Source organism: Drosophila mojavensis, unplaced genomic scaffold (genome assembly GCF_018153725.1).
Source record: "Drosophila mojavensis isolate 15081-1352.22 unplaced genomic scaffold, ASM1815372v1 contig_136, whole genome shotgun sequence".
NCBI classification, from domain to species: Eukaryota; Metazoa; Arthropoda; class Insecta; order Diptera; family Drosophilidae; genus Drosophila; species Drosophila mojavensis.
In genome coordinates, this window is record NW_025318667.1 from 12,907,945 (window position 1) to 12,934,292 (window position 26,348).

At 37.9% G+C, this 26,348-nt stretch overlaps 1 protein-coding gene across 5 annotated transcripts in view; it reads right to left on the bottom strand.

Annotated features, from left to right (window-relative positions):
• Window positions 1-26,348, bottom strand: part of LOC6583703 (neurobeachin) — a 185,485-nt gene that overhangs the window by 150,334 nt on the left and 8,803 nt on the right. The window contains exon 2 of one of the 5 annotated variants that reach the window (XM_044006945.1): window positions 5,915-6,668. The exons of the other annotated variants lie outside the window; for them this stretch is intronic. Within the exon in view, the coding sequence (XP_043862880.1) occupies window positions 6,642-6,668 (27 nt within the window). The 3' untranslated portion in view covers window positions 5,915-6,641. Of the gene's footprint in view, window positions 1-5,914; window positions 6,669-26,348 lie in introns of those variants that run through there. 5 annotated transcript variants of the gene reach the window in all.

Genomic DNA, 26,348 nt, shown 5'->3' on the forward strand with positions numbered 1-26,348 from the left:
CAGTTTTCTTTTTTTCTCGGCTTCTTCTTCATCTTCGTCTTTTTTCTGGCTGTTTATAAAGATGAATAAAATTTTAAGCCAGTTCTTCAACAGTTACTGGTCCTTCTATCTCCCTCTCTCTCTCTATCTATCTGTCTTTCTCTCTCTCTCCCTGTCTCATTTGAGTAATGTTGCGAAAATGTATGCACTCTTGGCAAATGGCGAGGGCTAGGACATTGGCATTGCCATTGCCATTGCCCGTTGAGGCTGCTGCCAGCCAGGGCCAAGTGATGACTCGCAACTGGAAGCTGGCAACTGGTTGGCCAGGCAACCAGCTAGCTGACAACTTACTTTTGGCAATGCCAAATAGTGCGCCAGGAAACCAGTATCCAGCGCCAAAAACGTGCGCCAACGTCGAGGGCTCGACAACGACGACGACGACGACGACGGCGACGGCGACGACTCGACAACTTTGCCGCTCTCTGTCTATTTCAACTTCCTTTTTTATTTCCGTAATCATTTATATGCAAATCGCTTGACTGCTGCTGCTCACACACACACACAGATACATGCATGCACAGCCACGCCCACTTGAGCGCCCTCTTGAGTTGCTCCTTCGATTTGCCATCAAAGCTCGCAAAAGTTTTTAGTTCGTCTTCGTTTTTATTTTTGCATGTATTTGCCACTTTTTTGGCGCTCTCTCTCTCTAAGTGTGTGTGTGTATGTGTGCGTGAGCTTAGCAGCGGATAAGCACCCCCACTCAGTTGTCTAGCTTTGCAATGCCCTTATGAACTGCTAGACGATATTATTGTCGAGTAGAATATAAATCAGATTTAATATCCGATATATGTATATCCAATACAGAGAACGGAATACATAAACAATAATTCGTAATACGTAATACTTAATACGTAATACGTAATACGCAATCCGTAATACGTAATACGCAATCCGTAATACGTAATACGTAATACGCAATCCGTAATACGTAATACGTAATACGCAATCCGTAATACGTAATACGTAATACGCAATACGCAATACGTAATACGTAATACGCAATCCGTAATACGTAATCCGTAATACGTAATACGCAATCCGTAATACGCAATCCGTAATACGCAATCCGTAATCCGTAATCCGTATTAAGTAATCCGTATTACGTAATCCGTAATACGTAAATCCGTAATCCGTATTACGTAAATCTGTATTACGTAGTACGTAATCCGCAATTCGTAATACGTTATATATATATATATATTACGTACGTAACACATAATACGTAATATATAGTGCGTGAATTGATTGAGAAATGTTAACAGATTGATTAATTGATGACTTGCAGATAATTGATTGACTATTGAATGATGAATGACTGATTGATGGCTGGTTGATGAACTCATTGATTATAGACTCGAGATTGCTTACTGATTACAATCAAATTGCACATTGAATCATATTGGCGTTGAATTAATTGATTAACGTTAGCTGTCCATGTGAATGATGATGATGATGATATCATTATTCTTCATATTCCAGAAAGAGTATTCAAGCATCAAGTAGAGATTGAAATTTCCTTTTTGGCTCATTTGATTTGCATCGATAAAAAGCAGAAAGAAACGTTGCATATTTTCGGCGGGGGGGGAGGAAGCCAACTTTTTCTTTTTTGGCTGGCGCACAAGCTTCGTGTGGATGTATATAGGTTTCTTATTCTTCTTATTTTATTATTTTTTTCCGGGGCTCATTAAAATTGCACAACACTTTGATTTGCATACGTTGCGGAACCCCCCCAGCCTGAGGAAACAGCGAAAGTTTTCTGGTAACTGAAGCTGCTTACCCCTCGGGCCTGTTTTTGCATAACAAGAATATTTTCGTGCTTTTCTTTTTGCCAAATTCGAACATTTTTGCGGGTAGCGCAAAGTCATTATCATTATCATAATCATTATCATTAGCGAAGTGAAGCGCATTATGAGAAAAATAAAAAGAACAAGAAAAAGAATTTATATTCAAGAGAGTGAAAAAACAAAAAAGCAAAACGACTACGAGAAATGTCAATGTTAAAGTCAAACGAAAGGCCTTGTTTTAGGGGCGCAAATTAAGCCGAATCAAAAGTTGCTAACTGTATTAGCCAAAAAGGAGGAAAATTGTATGTCTCATAAGACATACATACACATATACATTTATATATGTATTTGATGGTTTATGGTGGCAATATGCAAATCTTGAAATGAAATTTGGAATCCGAAATTGGTTAGCGAGTGAAGCATAAAGTGGAAAATGTAGCACACAATTTATGTATAAATAAGTAATTGCAACAATTGTCGCGTCTTACGTAACTCGGCAACTATGCGAATTGGAGCTACGAAATTTTGCATGACAATTGCTTTCAGTGGTAAAATGAAAAGAACATTGCTGTAGACACTTTTTAATTCTACTTATTTATTATAATGGAAAATCTCTTGAGATAACTTTAAATAGTCGCCATTCATAGAGATAGGGATAGAGTTTAACACTCTGGAATATGAATATATTTCGAATAATTAACCTCTACTAAATAGACATTTAACTCCGAGATGATTCATTTTATAGGTATGTATATCAATCCATAAGTCTGGCAACTTTAGCTTTTCCATGTACCCACTGGTCATACAGGCACAAACTGATATACCCCTCAATCATGCCTTTTGATAGAGAAACCATGAAAAGGTTTATTTCAGACATAATTCAATTTCAATATTTATTTAACATTTTCTTTTTGCTGTTGCCCATAAATAGTGAAATTCGTTTAGCTGCGAGCATATTTTAGGCTCTATCTGATGCCCATATACAATATATGTTTATATAAGTGCATATGTGTGTGTGTGTGTGTGTGTGCGTAGGAGTGTTTGGCTGAAGCCAAAAGAAAAAGCGAGACGCATAAAACATATTTGGTAATTGAATTTGTTATAATTTTTTATGTACAGCAGGTCAACAGCAGCAAATGATTCACACACACAAGCGCAGAGTGGCAGCAGCAGCAGCTGTCTGTGTGTGTGCGTGTGTGTGTGTGTGTGTGTGTGTAAGTGAGTCTATGTGTGTGTGTCACTCTTATTTATTTAGCGTTTTGTGTTGTCAAAGAAAATGCTATAGATACATATATATATACACAGGCACACACACACACACATACTCTCACACACACACACACTCGCTCAACTTTTTGTTTTTCTTTTTGCTCAACTGACTTGTGGACTTTTAAAGCGTCGACGGCGTGGCATTTCGTGCTGCGATATGTGAATGTGGCCATGTGTGTGTGTGTGTGTGTGTGTGTGTGTGTGTGTGGGCGTAGGGCGGGCAGGGGCGTGACGGTCGGGTACGCCTGTTTGAAGACTTTAAACGTCGCAGCAAATTTCATTTGATTTATTTGCCAGTTTTCATTTCCCTTTCCCATTGTTTTCGTTATTTCTTTTTTCTCTATGTTTTTTTTTTTTTTATTTTTTTATTTTATTCTCTTGCCTCTCGTTGTGTTCGGGCCAGAAATCCATTTGGCAATTTACTGTAAATCACATAAAAACGCAACAAGGGCGTGCAACAACAACGAACAAAAATGTTGCATACTTCAAGGCGAGCAGTCAATAGAGGAGGGCAGCAACTGACTGTGTGTGTGTGTGTGTGTGTGTGTGTGTGTGTGTGTGTGCCTTCTTTGTAAATTCCATAGAACATTTCATTCCGGCATATGAGTGTCGTGCAGGCCTCCCTTCATATCGCATTTTCAAGGTATCCTTTTCATCTGGGCCCAATCAGAATTCGTCTCTAATCAACTAGCTGTAGCTGAGCTTGTAAATTGTTTTTTTTTTTTTTCATGGTAAAAGCCACTTGATCGATACATTACAGCTACATAATATCCCATACAGTCATTGATGTAAGCTAATATTCCTATATTGCTAAGAGAGTTCCCGCTAAAATTCAACTCTTTAAATAACTCTTTAAACATCGGCTTAAAGGGAGTTTTTCTTAGGATTCCTCAGCACAAAAAGTGTGCAATGAATGCGATTTTTCTCAGTGTGATTTGTAAATTAGAAATACTGAAAAGAGTGAATAACATTGCCTCGCAGAGATATCACAAATAGAAAGGGTACATTTTTATTCATACCGCTTTTTTTTTTTTTTTTTGCACTTCATTTTTTTCGGTTCCAATTCTCTCTAGAAATCCTCGATAAATTCTTTTGAACAGCCATTGTTCAGCACGCAGCTCTAGTAAGACCAAATTGTCCTTGTTCTAGAGTCCCACTCTGATATTTTACACACTAGTTTCCTTTCTCTTTCTTCTGCCTTTCTTTGCTTGCTTTGTTACTTTCGCTCAGTGTAGTAGCTGCTGCTTTTGTATGGCCACTCATAAAGATATAATTTAGGTGTGTTTTCTCCTAGTCTGACTATGACTCTGACTCTGACTCGAACTTCTGCTTTGTCTCTGAGACACACACACACACACACACACACACACAAACAAAGGAACTGGGCGCATTTCTGTTAGACAGTCATTCGTTCATTTTAACAGACTTGACAATGTAACTTTTGTTTGAACAACTTGCAACTCGTTTGTTGTTGCTCTTGCCGTACTTATTCATCCAATTGCTTTTATGCCCACTACCCAGCGAAAGTCTCGGTAATGGGTGTCATAGTCATACTTGAAACACATACTGAAAATGCGTAGGAGTTCGATTGAAATCCATCTAGCTTCTTCTACACATAATGCGAACTAAACTTCGATACATATCGATTAAAGTCTATAGCGATCAACCTAACTTGCTTCATACAAAATACAAATATCTTATTCATCTCATACAGCTTAAAAAACATCGTAAAAATATGCTCCATTTTTGTTTAGGAATATCTATGAATATCTATATATAATATCTCTATTACAGACAGCTTAAAAAGCATCGTAAAAATATGCTTAATTTTGGTTTAGCAAAATCTATAAATATATATATATGTATAATATCTATATTAAGTCCGTTTCCGTTGGCATTTGTACTTCTTTCGATATCTGTGTGACTAAAGAGAGTCTGGTCTTTAAAAATCTCATTTAGAAATTTCTTTAAAATATCGATAAGTATCGATATGCATAGTGCTGCTTAATGGCTTCTCTCGATAACTTTACGAAACATTCTTCTAATTAACGCTGACTTAGGCACATATGTATATGTGTCTGTGTATATGTATATGTCTGTATGTGTGTGTGTGTTATCTATGAATATAACAGCTGTGGCTACAGGGTAACATTTAGTCGCGCACTTAAGACTGAGGCACTTTTACTTTTCTACTGCTCGGGCAATTCAGGGTGAGAGTGAGAGAGAGAGAGAGAGAGAGGATATACCCATGTGTGCGTTTGTTACCGGCAAACTAAAGGCAGTGCAAAAATGTCTTGTGTTTTCTTTTCGCGCTCACATCATTTGTTGTCTGTCACGGGGCAATTTTCTTACTGTTGTTGCAACTTTTTGCTGCCTTGACGCACTTAAAAAGCAATTTAGTCTAATTACATTAAGTATAACAGAAACAGCAGCAACAACAAAAACAGCAGCAGCAGCAACAACTCACAAAAGTTGCGCGTCTCGTGCGTGTGCCAATAAACACACACACACACACACAAAGTGAGAGAGAGTGAGACAGAGTGCGTGTGTGTGTGCGGCAGAGCAGAAAAAATGGCGCTTTTAGGCCATAATTACCTGAGAACTTTTGCCAGGCCAGAACTTGGCTGGCATTATGCCTCCGTCTCAGCCTCAGCCTCAGCTTCGGCTCACGGCAGCTCCCCTCTCTCCACCTCTCTCTCTCGCTCTCGCTCTGTCTCTTTCTGCGCTTTTGTGGCACCGCATACTTTCTGTTTCATTTTGTCTTTCCGCTTGGCCATTGCTTGTTGAGCTCACTTCCGTTTCCTGTTCGACAACCGCTCGCACCGCTTGTCCTTTTTTTTTTTTTGTTTTTTGTGCCTATGGGCCACGACGCGAGCGACCTCTTCATTATTACGTGTTATTATGACTCCCCTCGCACCCACACCCACACACACACACCCCTAAGTTGTTGTTATTATTATTCTGGCTGATTTCTTTGGTTTTTTCCCTCTCCCTTCCCATCTCTCCCTCTCTCTCTCTCTCTCTCTCTCTCTCTGTCTATGTCTTTCCGTCTTGCGTTCTTTCTTTGTTTTGAGTAAATAAATCAGCCGTGGGCCAAGTAACTTTATCCACAGCTGTCCAAAGTGGCTTTTGTCTGCTCTTTGGCCACTCGACAGTCGCTGCTTCGTTTTTATTCATCAACTGAGCTGTATAGGTCCGACTCTGGCTATTCATCTGGCTCCAGCGACAGCTTCAGCTCCAGCTCCAGCTCTAGCTCCGTTGCTTAGGCATTGTTGTATATCCGTTGCATTACTATCTCACACTCGGCACATTGATTGGATAATTATAATGAGCTTAGCTCGACGAGAGCCAAGTTAATATACAAAACAAAACAGAGACGGCGACATTCAATGCCATTGACTGACGTAGATATACCCTAAGCGAAAATTCTAGCGAAATGCTATTTGTTTGACTCAATAAATACCCTTGCTAAAGCAGCTCAACTTAGCTTCAAGTGCAGTAATTCCAGTGTTGTAAAGTTCACTTTGATTCACATCACCATTTGCCATGTTATATGATAAATTGTTCAGCACTTACCTAAAATGAGAAGCAAAGAGAAGAGAAGAGTATGTTTAATTAGTTTCCATAGCCAAGACGGACAGAGCATCAGACTGGCATTAATTAGATTTCCCTTTAATTAAGCAGTTCTATTTACATTTAATTGATAATACAAAGTTGCTTCATAAACTTACTTCAATTGTCGAATGAACTTCAGGCAGTTAAGTCTTGTTAAGCTAACTCACGCTCACTCCTAACTAACTAGATAGTCCAAGTCGCTCGACTGCTTTGCACAGATAATTGTTAACAAAATTCTATCTCTATTTCACTCACACACACACACACACACACACACACACACACAGTCGCATTTCAATTGAGCCAACACAATAATCAATGTTCGAAGTTGTGTAAAATCTGTTTGAGCTACAGCTCGAAATTCCTAAATAAATCAATCAACATTTTATGGTAGCCACCAGGCACACACACACACTCACACACACTTACACACACACACTCACACACACACACTCACATACACACATATACAACATGATGTCATCCACACACACTTCAAACTCTGCTGCCATACGGCCACAATGCCACACCTACGCTTTTCCGCACAGTCAACCCTATGTCCGGCCCGGCCCGCTCTGCCCACGCCACGCCCTCCGCCCTCCACACACTCTTCTTTACACGAAAAACTATGGCACAATATTTTAACAAATTTTTTATTATTTTCCTTTTACTGTTTGTTTGTTTGTTTCTTTGTTTGTTAGCGCCATCTGATGGCAGCTGCTGCAACTACTATTGGCACTCCCCTTGGCCACAGGCATGCCCTGCCCCCTGCCTGCCCTCCCCCTCTCGCTTTCTAGCCCGTGTAAGCAATTTGTTTTAGTTGCGTCCGAGTCGAAAAACTTTGTAATTAACAACGCAGCGTCTGACGACCTTTTGCTTAACAATATTTTCATTATAATTAGCTTGCAGTGTGAAACTTTAAGCGTGGCGCTTCGATGGCTCAACGCCAGCTCGGTGCTTCGGTGGTTCGGTGGTTGAGCGGTTCAGCGGTTCAACAAACGACAGCTGTCAGTGGTTAAAGTTCAAGCCATAGCTGAACACAGTGCCGACAGAGTGTCTCACTGTATGTGTGTGTGTGTGTGTGTGTGTGTGTGTGTGTGTGTGTGTGTGTGTGGGCGTTTGGGGGCGTGCTAGTGCTGCGGTGTGTCGTGAATGCTTGTGCGAATTCCAAGAAAATTTCAATTAAATTGTGATTTATATTTGTTCGTCTACTTTTGGCTTGATCCACTTGCCTTCCCCCCTCTCTATCTCTCTCTCTCTCTCTCTCTCTCTCTGTCTCCCTCTGGGTCGAACTTTCGTTCTCTGTCTAGCTCGAGATCTCTTTCTCTTTCTTTACTTTTTCTAACACACTCTCTCTCTTTCCCTTTCCTTTTTTCTCTACATCTCTCTTTCTAACACTCTCCCTTTCTCACACTCTATCTATCTCGTATTCTCCCTCTCTCTCTATTACTTACGCGTTCTCTCCCGATCTCTCAATCTCTCTTTTGCTCTCACTCATTCTATCTATCTCCATCTTTTTCTATCTGTCTGTCTTTCCGTCTCTCTTTCTCTTTCTTTCTCTCTCACCCTCTTTCTCTTTCTCTTTCTTTCTCTCTCTTTCTCTCTCTATTTCTCTCTCTTTCTCTCTCTCTCGCTTTCTCTCGCTCTCTCTACCTTTCCCTCCCTCTCTCTTACTGTCTGACTCTTTTTCTCCCATTCTTCTGTTAAATGTAGCAGGAACTTTTACATTCACCTCATTAAATGCCTAGCGATTATGCAATCTAAGCTAATAACTGTTCCAACATTTGTAAATTTTATTATTCTAATCTCTCTAATTTCATCCTTCTATATATTTTAAAAACTTCAATATATCTGTCAAACTTGACAAGCACTTTTTCCCTTCCGCTTAATCAGCTTGAAGGAATATTCGTTAATTGCCTAAATTGATATTTATAACACGTCAAGTAGTATATAAATATCAAGTTTGACAGCTAATTTAACTGGCTGTCAAAGTCATTTCAGTCCATTTTTTAGATGTTCGAACAGATAATTTTTTGCTAGACTTACCCTAGTATCTATTTCAAATTAGTTGTCCAACCATTTTATTTATTATCTTAATATTTATTATCATTTTTTATCTATAATGTACTACGCTCTCTATTTAAACTGAAGCTTCTTTCGAAACATATATAATTCAATCAAAATTGACGGCTATTTTAAATAGTTGTCAAAGTCAACTCTTAGCTTTCAATTCCATTTGAAAAAAAATAAAGCAAAACTCCCCTTAAGGCTTTCAGTAAACAAGCACTCGAACATGTGGTAAAATTGCTATTTTATTCATAAGCATTTTGTATTTTCGTATATGTAAACATAAATCAGGCAGGAGCCCCAGTAAAATAAATGAAAAGAATAATCAATATGTAGTTGTTGGTGGGCATGAAGTGAAGTTGAGAGCAAACTGAAATACGGTAAAGTTGCAAACTTTTCAATAAATCATAAGTGAAACATGTTTGACATGTTGCTGTCCGAAAGTCTCAAAGTCTCAAAGTCTGAAGCTCTGAAGTGAAATGGAATTCTATATTGAAGACTTGGAAAAGCTATATGCATTTATTTCTAACCGAATTCCATTTAGACTTCTCGCACACATCCTTGAAGCTTATTAAAGATGACAAACACACAATGTCAAATATCAAAGCTTCGGGTGTCAGAAGGCAAAGACTTATGGACGGGCTTCCAAGCTGCAAATAGTCGACGGGCAACAACAATTACGAATCCGTTAGGCGCACCGCAAATGCAACAGATACAAAAGCTGACAGCTGAACCGCCAGACAGACGGGCCAGATGGCCAGATGCTGGCCAAGACATGACCAGAACTGGACCAGATCCTAGTCAATGTGCATGTCCACGTCCACATTCATGTCTATGTCCAGGCTGAGGCCCACGCAGTGGCCATTGCAAGTCAGTGAAGCGGGCGCTTAGAAAAAACAGCCACAACAATGCCCCGAGACAATGGAAAAATGCTCAAATAACGTGAGCGAAAAAAATATATATAGAAAACAAATGCTATTGTTTCTCGTATACCCTATAGCCAATAGAAATGTTGATCTAGTTGCGTCTACTGGCAATCTATGCTCATTTTATAGAGTCTTTCTAATATCGATAAATATCCGTTGTATCTGTATATATCGATTACGGATGATGGGAAATTTGTTATTACTGCTGCAAAAATATTTGAAATATGCTGGGATTATTATTACTATCGGTCGGTAATTATTGTGAATTGTTAGTCGATAAATATCGATTTTTAATTCCAGTACTTGTTTGATAAATATACCATTTAAAAAACCAGCTTAGAGACGAATTTCATTTCGGTTAGGCTCAGTAATCAAATGTTGTATAACAAATAAAAGAGAATCGATAATTATCGATTTTAAATTTTACATTCAAAACGTTATTCTCTTCTTAAAAATGCTAACTATTGATTTAGCAAGGCAATTCGTCAGACTAGAACTACTATTGTTACAATCATTAGCGCTATACCCATTTAAATGATAACTATCGATAAATGTTACGGATAATATGTAATCAATTGACACCATAACTATTTGCGCGTAAGTCAAAACTTATCGAATAAAGCCGTGAACTATCGCACATCTAATTACAGGTAATGTTCAGGTCGTTCACTCGCTGTTACAGTTATCTATCTCAGTGCGATTCCTGTTGTTGTTGTTGTAATTGGCAAAGCGTTGATGCAAAAAGAACAGCCACAACAACAACTAAAAACAGGCAGCAGCAGCAGCAGCCAACAGCCAACAGCCAACATGACATTGACGTTGGCGTTCGTAAAAGGATAAAGCGTAAATGAGTTGCCAACCACAAGCAACAACAACAACAACAATAGCAGCAGCAACAACAACTGCAAGGGAATTGCATTTGAAAAACAATTTAGTTAGCTGACAGCGTTTGTAACTGCGCTCGTTCGACTGTCAGATGCACTTAATTGATAGCTTTCGCTTAAGTGTGACACTTGAAAATGAAGCTTAGAGCTTTGAGCAAGCTTCAAAGGGCGAGCCGAGGCGAACCTGTGAAACTGATTTCGATAAGTTCAAGTGGGAATCAGGTAAACGTTTCAATTGAAACTTTAAACTCTGAAATGCACCTTGATATTCAAAAATATTAGCAATAATCGATAACTAATTAATCGAAATCGTATTATAAAGAAGTGTGAGGCGAGTAAACTTTTTAGTTAAACTTTCAATTCCATAATACATATTTATATTAAGTGATGGCATGGCTAATCGATAACAAATTAATCGAAATTGTAGTAAGAAATGTTGGAACAATATAAGTTTTTCAATTGAAATTCTCAAAAAAACATTGATATTTATTGATGACATAAATAATCGATAGTAAATTAATCGAAAATGTAGTATGAAATATAGGGGCGATGTAAATTGTTCAATTGAAACTTGAATTTCTCAAATAAACATTGATATTTATTGATGACACAAATAATCGATAGCAAATTAATCGAAACTTTACTTTCTAAAATAAACATCGATGTTTATTGCTGTGTATCATTGATAATCTATAAGTCGAGTTAAGTCCATATAAATCGTTCTACTTTAAAATAAACTGATAAGTATTTATTGACGTTACTACTAACCGATAACAAATTAATCGACCACTATACAAATGTGGGCTATAAATAAGTTTTTCAGTTGAAACCTGAAACTCTAAAGAAACATTGATATCTACTGATGTTACCACTTATCGATAACAAATTAATCAAATAGTATGATGTAATATCCGTTTAGAAGCAATGACTTTGCGTTTCCCAATATCATCGGCTATCGATAGACACTTATCGATAACAAGCCAGCACATAAAATGACAGAGCAACAAAAATTCCGTTCTAGTTATTAATTACTGCCCTGAAATATGACTCTTTCTCTGTCTCGCGCGCTCCCACACTCTCTATCTGTGTGTGTGAGTGTGTGTGGTTACAATATAAATCTGCATGTATATAAAACTTAATATAGACGTGTGACCAGCAACAGCCAAAGCTCGCAACCCCTTCACACCTACCACCTACCACCCCCACCACCCGGCCAGCCCTGGCCCAGCCCAGCTCTGGAAGTTCACTCGACGAACGCGCCCTTTGCCGGTCAGCGGGCAACTGTATTGGGCAGCAACCCCTTGAGGCCGGCAGCAACCAAAAAAAAAAAGAGGAGGAGGTGGAGGAGGACGGTGCCATCGACATGGACATGGCAACAATGGACAACAGGCAGCACACACCTTTTTTATCACTGTTGTTGTTGTTGTTGTTGTTGTTGTTGCTTGTGTTGTTGCTGTTGCTGTTCATGTGGCCAGCTGACAACACGACGCAGCAGCGCCCAGCAGCGTCCATGTTGGATAAACGGAAATGTACAGCGGATATATTGATTGTCAAATGTTGTGCGTGTGTGCGTGAGCGTGTGTGTGTGTGTAGAATTGGTGTGTGCATAAACAGACAACATAGTATCCGTGCCATAGCCAAGGCAGACCCTAGAAATTCGCAGCATAGCCCAATGAAATAGATCTGTTTTAGGCAGCTGCCAAATACCCTATAAAATGTATTTAAAACTATACACAAAACTATATAAATATATGTATGTATTTATTCATCCATCATTATTTATAGTCTGCTCTACAGCTGTGTTCATCAAAATAGTCACACCACTGCTGCGCATATGGTACAACTTGTCTATTCTCTGCCTAGTTTCGTTTTAACTGCCAAATCACTAAGATTTAATTTGATTTTAATTTGTTTTACTGCAGCTGGCGGATTAATCTTCGCATTGCGCTAATTCTATGTGGCCTCTCTAAGTCTGTTTTGAAGGTGCCATCAGGTGATTCAGGTTTTAATTTATAGTGAATGGCATTATTCAACATTTTTAAAGTTAATTTTAAAATTTTGCCTTGACTTTAACCTCCCAGAATTCAACTTCTCGTAACATACGTAACGTAATCATATCAAATTCAATCAGAAAGACAGTTAATTACACTAACGGCTAAAGCATTTTTTTTTTCTTCTTTTCAAAATTTTGTATTTTTTTTTTACCAGTATTTATGTTTTAACATTTTTTTTAATCTATATAAATTAATTTTTATTTAAACATTATATTTTTATGTATATACTATATTTTTTCAGTTATTAATTTATTTTTTTTTATTATTATTATTATTTATTATTTTAGTATTTTAAAAATCTATATAATTTATTTATTTATTGTTACCAAGAATTAATTCGAAATAACAATTTTTATTTATATACAAAAACATAAAACTTAATAAGTAATTTTGTTTTTTTGTTTTAATTCATTAAGGAGAATTATAAGTATAAGTTTATATACAAATTTAAAGCTTCGAAAAAATATATATACAATATTTTGTTCAGCAAAAATTTAGATATTTAAATAAAAATTAAAAAAAATATATATAAATGTATTTTTATTATTTTAATTATTTTTCAAACTGGTTTAAAAACATTTTCAAGTAATTATATTTTATATCATATTTTAAAAATACAGAAAAAAAAGTCTAAAGCCAATAGACGAAACTTTATAACAACTGAAAACATCTGGTGAGCTTTGACAATAAAACCACTTACATATCCAACATGAATCTATATACAGATCAAGAATATATTTAAAGAAAGGGTTTGATAAATAATTATAAGGCCTAGCCCAATATGGCTAACACGTTGATCATAGGGTATTCAAGTCCAAGCCAAATGCTAGCCAAGGACACACACCCACACACCACACACTCCCACACACCACATACATACACACACACACACACACATACGGACAGCTCCCATAGCCCCCAGTCCTAAATAATTTGATATTTATTTTGATATTATTAAATGGGGCTGGTTCGAAAAGCGTCCCGCCCGAGCAGCGGCTCGGTGGGGGCCTGACCGGGTTGATAAATGCATTTGACAGGCAAAAAGGCTACAACAGAATATTAACTAACCGAAGGGCCGTTGTGGCCGTTGTGCGTTGCGCTACGTTACGTTACACGCCTTAAAGCCACAATTATTGAAATATTTTTTAATATTTTTGGAATATTTGGAAAGCGAATGAGAATGCGAATGCGAATGCGAATGCGAGTGAATTTGACAGCTGAAACAGACGCAAGTAATTGGCAGCTAATTAAGAGTCGATTGTTATTTTATACACGCCCCTGCCCACCGCCCTGCCCCATCGATTGTAATTGAAGCATTTCAAAATCCATTATCTAGCCCCTTTGCAACACTGGTCAATCAGTGTTATTTGTCAGCTCAATCTCTAATGTCTTCTCAATTGAATAATTGATGATGAATTCATCTAAACTGCCATTAAATGAACGTGAATAGGGACATCGGGACAACGGGACATCGAGCCAATGGACCAAGGGGTGATTTCACCAAAAGCAAATAATTAGATTTTAGATTTTTAGATTTCATTTCGTTGTGCGTATGATAAGCTGAAATCGTATGCGATACTATCGGAATGGAAGCTTTAGTTTTGCAATGGGATCTATATTGGTTATTCTCTGTCTTTCTCTGTTAGTTCTCTCCTTCGTCTCTATCCCTCTCTCTTTCGTCTATGTCCCTCGCCCTCACCTTTTCCATTCTCTCGCTCAATTTTTCATTCGCTTTGCTTTCTTTCCTTACTCTCTATCTATTCTGTGTCTCTCTTCTCTGCTTCTCTTCTCTGTTCCTGTTCTAGCTCTCTCTCTCTCTTCCTCCCTCTCTATGTCCCTCTCTCTTTCAATCATGATGTCTCTTCTCTTCCCTCTCTATCTGATATTCTTCTCTATATCCATCTTTTCTTGCTTTCAATCCATATCTCTCCTCTCTCTCTCGCTCTCTTTTCCTCCCTCTCTATGTACCTCTCTCTGTGTCTTTCAATTATGATATCTCTTCTCTCTCTCTCTCTCTCTCTCTCTCTGCCTTCAGATATCCCTCTCTAACTCCATCTTTTCTCGCTTTTAATCATTATCTCTCCTCTCTCTCGCTATTCACTTTCATCACCCACTTCTTCATCTCTATTTACCCTTATCTTTCTATCTATTCTACTCAATTATCTGACTGCTTTAGCCTTTACCTCTCCCTTTACTTTTCTTACCTTTCGTATAGCTCCCTCTTCTTCCCTGTTTTATCTGTAAACGTACAACGCATGAGCCCTGTAAGCTTTCAATTGCTTTAAATGCTCATGAACCAAAAATTTACTAAATGTTTGTGAAAGTTTCGACTGTTGCCAGCTCAACTGTCAAGCGCTCAACAATTTACAATATCCACACAGATACATGTAGGGATATATGCATATGGAATATGTATATTCATGTTTATATCTATATATCAAACTGTTAGTCCCGAAAGTTTCACAGTGCGACAATCCAACATGAAACAAACGAGCATTATAAAAATTTGTAAGCGTTAAAGCTTCTCAAATCATATTCAATGCGAAAAGTTTTGTGCATTCATATTTGATTTTATACCAAATTAGTTTTGTTTTTACGACACAAAATCCCAACACTTTTGCCGTCCGACCGTTGGTCGAGGCGTTAGTGTTGCCCTCCACGTAATGCACGGCACTGAATGGATCTACGGGATTATTATTAAATTTACAATGTTATCCCCAAAGAGTTGTCCAACTGCTAAAATACAAAAAAATTAATGTGAGCTGACTTCAGCGACTGCATTATACTCGTTTGTGAAACTATTATTAATCGAACTTTTCACATATGTATATACAATATATAGAACTATCGTAATATTCTTTACATCCTAACTCTCATAGTGTGTCAAGCCCCAAAGGGCTTATATATGCTACACCGTTTTTTATATGAATCTATAGAAGAGCTCAATCCTCGTTGCTTCATTTTCCTGGGTTCAAGCTAGATATACCCGACTCTAAATTTTTTTTCTATACCATATCTCATATCTCTTTTCATTGTATTAAGCAGAAGCTTAACACTAATTTATATGCATAATACCATACTCTGCATAGCTAATATACACTCTTTTCACTGGCTAAAAGGGTATACAAATTGGCCAAAAAAAAAAATATGGTATTAGCTAGGGAAATCCTTCTTGAAACGCTCAACCCTGTCATATTTCGCATATTAATGCTGTTCATTAAAGTTGTATAAATTATAAATGAGAGAATGCAGACATGGCCCTAAAATATCATCCGGGGCCACATGAGTTAAAGCGTTGTGCGATGGAGACAGCGTTAGACAGATAGACAGAGATAGATATCTAACTAGAAACTGTACTAAACTATATATTATTACTCCATGCATATATACATATAGAGTATACTACAATAGTATATGTAGTGGGATGGCCCCCTTTTTGATGACCTTGTTAAAGAGCATTTTGTTATGTGCTCTGTCACTGCGTGCCCGATGGAGTATTTAGAATTTTAATTACCACCTACTTTCACTTTAGGAAATGTGTCCATAAGCCAGAACTGGGATGACATAATCAAGCGAGCGACAAGAATTAACAATATTGTTATATAAATATTAGACAAGTTTTGAAATGAGTTCATTTTAAGGTCATGCACGAAAGAGAGGCTAATGGGGTGGTCAAGTGAAATGGAGAGTGAGAAGCGACAATAGGTGAGATAGAACAGAATACCATAAAATGCTAGGGTCGAGAGAAGCGAAGAGATAATTGTAGAACAAAGGAAGAGACGAAAAGACGAGTTCAAAACGGAATGAAACGGGAATGACTTCCAAGTATATGAAGTGAGAAACGACGAAAGAAATTAAAATAAGGAGCCTTCGAATTAGAAGAGCTGAATTAGAAGAGAAGAAGTTGAGTTCAACAAGAAATCATTATTCTCACAGGAAGAAGCGAAAAGTACGAAAAAGGTAGAGTATACAGTTAGTACGAAATTTTCAGGTACTTAAATAAGAAGCGACGAGAGAAGTTAAGATCAAAATTAAGATATTGCTGGAAAAAGTCAGCTAAATCAGCTTTAATGAAATAAAATCCTTTAGAGTTAAGTGTGAAAGCGGAAAAGCTGCAACCAAGAGATGGCATCAAGAGTGAACGCACTTAGTGAAGCAAACAAGAAGTTAAAGCAAAGGCAACATTGTGGACAAAGCTGAAGTCGACATGGAAATCGAAATCGAAAGAGCAACGTCGATGAAAAGGAAACCAACAAAGAGAAAGAAAGAACCTAAGTGGGAAGTTCAACAAAACTGTGTGCTGCATTGAATGCATTCAATGGGATCGACTGAAGGACATTCAAAGCCGCGGCAATTACCAACTAGCTTCTCTTTTTTCCTTTTTTTTTTTTTTTTTTTTTTTGTATAGACATATCCCCTTCATCTTTTCTTCTTCTTTTTCTCTTATTTTTTTTTTTCCTGCTCTTTTTCTTTATTTCAGTTTATAAATGATGCTTATTCCATTTACATGCAGCGGGCGTTAGTTACGTTTCATTTACTCAACAGGGTGTGTATGTGTGTGGTTGTGTCTGTGTGTGTTTGTGTGTGTGCAGTGAACACGTTAAAGCAGCGCACATATTGATTACCCTTCAACCTCGTTACAGTTGCTGACCCATCCAGACACATCCAGAACTATGCGAACTGCAAAACCTTTTTACACATTGTTGTTATTGTTTTCTGTTTTCTGTTTTTGTTTTTGTTTCTGTTACTCTGCTTTGTTGTTTTTGGTTTTGTTTTCCCTTTTCGTGCTCTTCTTTGACCTTTTTGGTATATTTTGGTCACTTGTTTAGCCAGAACTTTGTGAGCACCGAAATATATCATAAATAACAAAGAACTAACTGAATTATGCATGCGGTTAAAACGAATCTAGGTGAGGAGCAGAAACCGAAACCGAAACTGAAACCGGAATCGGAATCGGAATCGGAACTGACACTTGAAACGAAAACTTGCCAAGTCATGAATTAAGCAAGAAACCAGAAGCTAAGCTAAAATGCCATTATGTTAAGTGGCACTTAAGGTGGAACTAGCATTGGAACTGGAGGTGAAATCGGAACTTGAACTGGAAGTGGAACTACCACCAAAGACAGAGGTACAGGGAATATTATTTGCCTATATTCCCTTATATGCAAAAATTGATATTTTGTGACAAAACAGCTTGCAACTGGAACCAGAGACAGAAACGGAATCGGAACCAGAACCGGAACTGGAACTAATGCCAAACTTAAAAACATCTTCGACATATGGGTAACTATGACTAGCAAGAACCGATTTTTATTATACTTCAAATTGCTTGGAACTGGAACTTGAGTTGGAACTGCAATCGGAGCTAAACATGAAGCTGAAAGTCGTATAATATATATATAATTAGATATCAAAGGTGAAACTAAAACAGGGCCAAGCCAATTAAAGTTACACTTAAAATGAACCGGAACTTGTTCAGCAAGCTCATCCCAAGCAAATATCTTTTTTCAAGTTAGGCAAAAATTACCACGGCAACCAGCTAAGCAGATAGTTCAAGAAATAGTCAAAGTACTATTGGAGCTGGAACTGGAACTGGAGCTAATTCAATCGAACATTACAGATAATACAGCACAGAACGTAAAAACTATCAACGTAAAGACTATTAAAACAGACAAAACTAATTTCCTTTGGAAGATTAGAAGGATCACAACTGGAACTGAAACTTTAGCCAGAACCAAAACTAGTTCTACATCTGGAACTAGTCAAAGTCGGTGCAGCAATTAAAAGCAAATTAACGAAGAATTTAATAAGTGCTGAAATGGAACTAGAATTGGAACTGGAACTGGAACTGGTGTCGGACTGGCTGTGCAGGCTGCAGTGACACGAAATGGCCTTAAATCATAAATTGTCCGCAAAACGAACTTTGGGTCAAATGTCACATAAATATTGGGTAGTCTAAAAAGTTTTTTCGTATTTTGCCAATAGATGTCGTTGGCGTCGTATATCTCCAGTGCTACCAATCACATTGTGTACACGTTGTGGTGTTCGATTGGTAGCACTTTAAGCTTCGATTGCCAAAAAAAAAAAATGTAATTCAAAGAATTTGAAAAAAGTTACAGCTGTTCAAAAATGAGTGAAAATAAAGAAGAAATTCGCTATATTTTGAAATTTTTGTATAAAAAAGGGAAGAATGCCACGCAAGCCACTAATGAAATTTGTGATGTTTACGGTGACGATGCTCTATCAGTTCGTGTAGCACAACAATGGTTCGGACGCTTCCGTTCAGGAAATTTCGATGTGAAAGATGCACCTCGCTCTGGTCGACCAATCTTTGAAAAAGTCGATGAAATTATGGAAAGGATTGACCAAGACCGTCACATAAGCAGCCATGACATCGCAAATGAACTAAACATTCATCATCAAACGGTTCTGAACCATTTAGAAAAGGCTGGCTACAAAAAAAGCTCGATGTATGGATACCACATGAATTGTCTGTGAAAAATTTATTGGACAGAATTAACATTTGCGATTCTTTGCTGAAACGAAATGAAATCGAACCATTTCTGAAGAGAATGGTAACAGGAGACGAAAAATGGATCAAATACGACAATAATGTGCGAAAAAGATCATGGTGCAAGAGTGGTGAAGCTCAACAAATGGTCGCAAAGCCAGGATTGACGGCTCGAAAGGTAATGCTGTGTGTTTGGTGGGATTGGAAAGGAATAATCCACTATGAGCTGCTTCAGCCTGGTCAAACGATTGATTCGACACTTTACTGTGGACAACTGATGAGATTGAAGCAAGCAATCGAAAAAAAACGGCCAGAACTGATCAACAGAAAGGGCATCGTATTCCATCAGGACAACGCCAGACCACACACATCTTTGATGACCCGGCAAACACTGAGAGAGCTTGGCTGGGAAGTTTTAATGCATCCACCATATAGCCCTGACCTTGCACCTTCGGACTACCATTTATTTCGGTCAATGCAGAACTCCCTTAACGGAGTAAAGTTGGCTTCAAGAGAAGCCTGTGAAAATCACTTGAAGCAGTTTTTCAAAGAGAAACCACGAAAGTTTTACACGAATGGAATTATGTCTCTAGTGGAAAAATGGCAAAAGGTGGTCGACCAAAATGGTGCATATTTGATTTAATAAAGTTTATTATAAATATTTAAAAATATGATTTGAAGTTTCATTACAAATACGAAAAGACTTTTTAGACTACCCAATATTTATCCCACATATATATGTATATATGGAATATACATCTAAATATTTGCTTTTTAATGGCTCATAGGCGAGGTCGAGGGCGCGTACGTGGGGGACAGTGTGTCATCATTAAATCCTGGCCAAAAGCAATTTCAAGCCAAAACGCAAATGGCAAAACGTTCGTTCCACTGCTGCTTCGCCCCCAATTTGGATGGTTTTTTTTTCTGAGCTCTCTGGAGTTTTCTACAGAATTTTCCCAGCACTTTTCCGCACTCACTCAATTGGTGAGATTTTTTCGCTTTTATTTGCGCTCAATCGCAGGCAGTTTCGCATTTATGTTCGCATTTTTATTTGAAATGCCATCAAAGTACAAGCGACATGTCCTTGTCCTCTGCCCACATTGCTTAGAATTGCCGTCTGCTCTCATTCTGTCTCCCTTTCTCTCCCTCTCTCTCTCTCTCTCTCTCTCTCTCACTGTCTCTCTCAGTCAGTCTCTGCCTCTGTCTCAGCTGCTGCAACTTGAATGCTGTCCATGGGCAGCCACTCGTCAGCACGAGTGTCGTAAAATGAATGACTATTGCATAATCAATTAGATTTCTCGATGTCCTTTAACCAATTTCATTTACAACATGGCCACAGCCACAGCCACAGCCAAAGATTCGAAAACACATTCACGATTTATGGCCCGCACACACACTCGCACACAATTGCAACTACATTAATCAATTAATTATTAAATATTGCGAATTACAATGCTCATTAGCAAAGCAGAAGGACTACAGAATGCACACAGCTCGACATGTGCTGCCCATCATTTAATAGAGCTGCCAGCAACCAGAGAGCCATACAAATTGATATTCATGGACAATCGGTACAAAAACAATCGATTCGATGATTTCTGCATAACGTGCCATTCAAGGGCAGATAATTTACATACTTTATTAAAGAGGGCTTAATGCTTTACATTGCATAATAACATAACGTTTACAGTATGGTAACTAAAACTGTTGATACCTATACTTAGTGAGCTGTATTAGTGGCGACTTTAATATAAACAATTTATTTCAAATATGTCAAAATAATACTTAATTAAGCATTATATGATTTATAAAACGATAAAACTATCGATAGTTTTATGTAACGATAATTGCTTCACAAAGCATATACATTCGAATCTCGATAAATCGTATTCAAATTATCGATAATTATTGAGAACGAATTCCTTTGAAGGGGAACGAATTTTTTCGATTTATCGCGATTTTCGATTTAGCGGGGTACGAATTATCGAGACTCGCCTGTACATATATTTATCGTTAGACATCTATAGGTATCTACAAGTATTGATAAATATCAACAGGTATCATGTAATAAATTGTATTGATCGATATCGATATATCTCGATACGTTTCGGTATACTTGAAGCGAAAAGCCAGTTAAAAGCTACAGCCGATCCAAAATGGGTTTTAAGCAAATAACGTTTTTCTGTTCTCTCAAAAAAATAATCTATATACGTAATTTTATTCATGTCTATTCTATTGCCTATCGACAACTATCGATAACTGCAGATTACCAGTTATATTTCTTTATTGTTACTTAAACAACAATTAGACTAAGCCAACGATAAACGATAACATTTGATAAAAGCCAATCAGTTATTTGATTTCCATTTAAGATAGATTTTCTTATCAATGGCCATGTGACGCCATCAGCTGTTCAATTGCAACAAATAACTCTCGATAAAAGAATAAAAAAAAAATAGAAACGAGATAACGAAGCGAGCAAAAGCAGAAGAGAGAAAAAAATCATTTCTCGATATCCCAATGGATTTTGCATTACTTATTCTGTTTACATGCCCGACTAATCTTCAGCTTACGTAGCGGCCAGAGCGAAAGTCGATGGCGAAGGGTAGGCAACGGCGAGGGGGAGAGGGGGCGCTGAGCTGCGACATAGGAACTATTGACCCAATCATCGCATCAAGTTAAAGCTAAAAGTTTGCTTACTTTCTTTTTTATTTTCTGCTTGTCTGGCTAGGCTGGGAACGGGGAGGGTGCAGAGGGGCTGCAGGGGGAGAGGCTAGCGGACTGTAGGGAGAGGAGTCCTGTGTGGAGCGCCTCGGCCACCTAGCTGTATATGTGGCGCCAAAATGACAGCTAATGCCCGAACAGTTGTCAAATGTTTTCAGCAGAAGCTGCTGATGCGCCGCATAAGGGTAGGCGAACATATCTGGGTGTGTGTAACGGTTCTGCTTCTTCTGTTTCTCTTTTTTTTTTTTTTTTTTTTTGTTTGTTTGGGGGTTGCTGACAACCCTTGCGTATCGACGGGGCCAAAACGCTGGGCGTGCGGATTAACGCACACAGCGTAACGAAGACAACCAGTATAAGGACAAAGGCCAAAGACAGCACAGAGAGATAGCACAGCGAGAGAGAGAGAGAGAGAGAGTGAGCATTAGAAAGGGGGCAACACAGAGCGAGAGTGGGAAAGGTGCGAGAAATCTTGGGCAAAAGGCGTTGACAACAACAACGAAAAGTAAATTGGTTTACTATTGACCTTGGCGTTTGTCAACGCCTCTGCTCCAAATGTTACCCACGCAGCGTCGCACACCTAGCGTCACATAAATAAGTCAAGCAAGTCGGAAAGGACAGACACATATATAATATATATACAGAGAGAGGCAGTACAGTGAAAGATCTCTACGGAGATTTAGTCAAATTCGAAATAGAAACTTCAAAATTCCTAACAAATGATAAATATACATACATGCAATATATATGTATATAGAGCCGATTCTTAGTATTTATATACACAGAAACTTCAAAATTCCTTACAAATATATATAGAACTAATAGCTAGTTCATATATGTATGTATATAGCCATTGCTATCCAATTAATCATCTCTTAACTATTACATCTCAGAGCAAAGTTTTTCAGCTAATATTATCAATAGCTATGGAGCATACAGTCGAGTCCCGATAATTAAAAATGGCAAAGCGATCAGTTTTTTTCGATTTACACAGAAATTCAAATTATCGATAATTATCGACAACAAATTCTTTTCAAGAGGATTCATCGATTCGATTAGCATAATAATTTAATCCAAATATCTGAGCTACATGTCTGATTAACAAATATGATCTATATGCCTTATAATTTTATAGCTATATAATGAAAAATTCATAATGAATAAATTATATCAATGCGTAAAAAAGAAATTGAAAAATAACTTTATTTTAATGTACATATTTAATGTCAGTAGCAGTTACAAAATATAGCTTTTGATAATCCAATTAGATTTGTTGATATCTATATGCATATATACCCCGATACAGTCTGAGCGTAAGCGTTTCAAAAGCATTTATGTAGCCAGAGCTCCCTTAAGCACTTATCTAGCCAAAGGCAACAATTGAGTTATGGAGATTTCACAGTACACACATACATATAAATCGGAGTATATATATATATAATCTATCCCGACTTATATAACGTTTTGTATTTTTTTTCCTACCGCATAAATAAATAAAAATCCGTCAGGCAACGTGAATTAAAACAGATTTCACTTCAAACAGCTTCTGTCCGGCCGGGAGGCCAGACTCCCGCTCTACCGTCCCCAATCCCCCTGCAGCTGGTCCCTTTCAGATCTTCGCCCTCTCTCCAAACAGCAGCAAGTGCTGCTAGTCATAAAAAACGTTTGGCGCTTCTTCTGCTGCGTCTGCTTCTTCTTGCTTTGCCTTCAATTCAATTTTATTGATTTTTTTGTATTTTATTTTATTTGTTTTGATTTTTTATGCTTAAACATTTTGATACCCTGTAAAGAGTGAGAGTGGCGAGGGTGGGGAGTGGAGAGTGAAGAGAATGGAGAGAGTGGAGATGGTGGAGAGGGTGGAGAGGGTGGAGAGAATGGAGAGAATGGACAAAATAAAAAAAATACGAGTGGAGAGATTGCGTAGACAAGGCAAAGTGGAAAAAGTGGTGAGGGATGAAGGAGTGGAGAGACTGGAGAACGAAGAAAGCATGGAGAGAAAAGCAAGAACGGAGAATAAAGAGACTTGAGAGTGTGGACAGTCCACAAGGCGTGGAATCGGTGAAGAGAGAGCAGAAAGTGAAGCGAGAAAGAGACTGCAGAGAGCGAATAGGTTAAAGAGTGTAGAGTTTAGCTAGCGCTGTGAGTGTTGAGGAAAGAGAGTGGAGAGAATATGGAGAGTTAAAGGTAAATCGTGTTAAGCTACTCTATAGAGTGGAGAAATGGAAGAATAGAAACAAGAAAGTGAAAATCAACGAATCTAAACGAACTATTAGAGACAAGACAGTGACAAGGGAAGCGCTCATTCTATGATTTCATATACAATATATACTTTAAACCAATCAATCCATACTATGCAGGGTATCTTTGCCATTGAGTAAGCCCGCCTTAGAGCATATTTTGCTGCTCTGGCATTTGTCGTCAATGTAATTTGCCGTTACAGGCCCCGCACAGCTGCGACCATTAAGCGCAATAAAAACGGGAGTGGAAAAAAAACGAGCTCTCCCGCTCCACCAACAACTCGATTGGTTTTTCCATTGTCTTACTTTTTTTTTTGTGTTTTTTTTTTTTTTTGGGTGTTTTATGGAAATGAATAAAATAAGGACGAAAATTTACATTTGTAAAATGCAGTTTTGCCCAATGCACGGGAAGTTGGAGTTGGGGTTAACGAGGGGGTTGTTGATTTGAGCTGAACTGCCGCCGATAATGATGTTAATGAAGTTGCCAGACTTGCGACCAGTTCAAGCTGAAGCAGAAGCAGAAGAGCAGGAAGAGGGGACGACCAGACGGACAGACGGCCAGACGGCCAGACCAGAGACAGAGTCTGGGAGTCAAAGTTTTCATTCATTTGCCACGTAATGTCGCAATGCCCATAAATGTGTTACGCCTCCCCCCCTCCCTCACACACACACACACAGTGGCAATCAAAGTGCCGTTGAAATGGCTACCGGTTACACATAACGCGTGTCCGGCGTTGCCATACCGCCTACGTATCCCTTGCAGCATCCTTAAACAACATTGCGTTGTTCCTTTATTGGTCGTTAAATCTCTTGCGGTTGTCGTGTCTTCTGCCGATGCTGCTGCTGCTGCTGCTGCTATGGCTAAGCTAACGTCACACCACCAACCGCACAGCCCACTTCACGCCCCCTAACCACCATTGCACCCGCCCCAGCCCAGCCCAGCCCAACCCACACTCCTGGTCATCATCCAGCCGTAGCCCTTGCGGCGCCAGATACGTTTAGCCACACACCCGCCGCACCCTTAGCAATGAACACGAGCCTGGCAACTGAATTTCGAGTTATGCTACACGATCTACGTGCGCACAGTGGTGCAAACACCATTCGAAATTGGGCAATTTATGTATGGAAATGTTTCGAAATCGAGAGAACGTAAAGGCTAATGTCAAATATCTATTTGCTTGAAGCTTCTAGAAAAAACAAATAGAATTTCACATCATAAACATTTTGCATACTACAAATTTCAATTAAAATTGATTTCATGCTCAAGGTAAAGTTCATGGTAAACAAGGAAAAGTTAATGTTAGCCATATATAAATACAAATACGTACGCTAACACCGATATACATATTTACTACTACTTGAAGCCCTGACCCAGCTAATTAAATAGATACATTTCTATATTTAAATACATATTATATAGAAACTGGAAGGTATTAATGCGTAGCTTCTTTGCATCAGAATATACTATAATTCAATTTGTATTTAAATTTTTTTTAATAAAGTAATAAATTTTATTTTGAATTCTTACAACAGAATTCGAATTTCAATTCAATTTTTATTTTCAATTTTTGTAATAAAAATTAAGTCATAAGTTTTATTTGTAATTCTTATAATAAATATTATATATCAATTCAATTTTTTTTAACAAAAATTAAATTATAAATTTTGTTTTTAATTCTTACAATAAAAATTGGAAATAAAAGTTATGATATGATTTTTGTATAAAAATTTACATAATTTTAATCACATACATTATAATAATTTAAAAAAAAATTTAATTTAATAAAAAAAAATATTGCAAATAAAAAAAAATTTTGCCTATTTGCCCCACTTTTCTTATATTTTAATTTTTTTGTGTCAAAATTTTTGTAAATTCATAAATTTATACCCATTTTATTACTGCCCATTCAATAGACATTGCACCACTGTGCGACTATATTTGCCGCTGTATTTGTAGCCGGCGGCGACAGTATGCGAAGGCAGCCGCAACAAATTCGATTCGATTCCATTCCATTCCATTCCAGAAGCTAGAAAACGCGAAAGAGTCGCCGAAGCAGGAGTAGCAGGAGTAGCAGGAGTAGCAGCAGGAGCTGTATGTAGGTGGAGCAGGAGGCGGGGTGGGCGTGCATGGGACCGTTAGAATGGGACAGGCTGACGCCAGCGTTGGCGTCGTCCACGTTTTGTTGCTGTTTAATTTTTCATTTAGGGTTGTTAAAGTAGATGGAAGAGGAAGACGAAGAC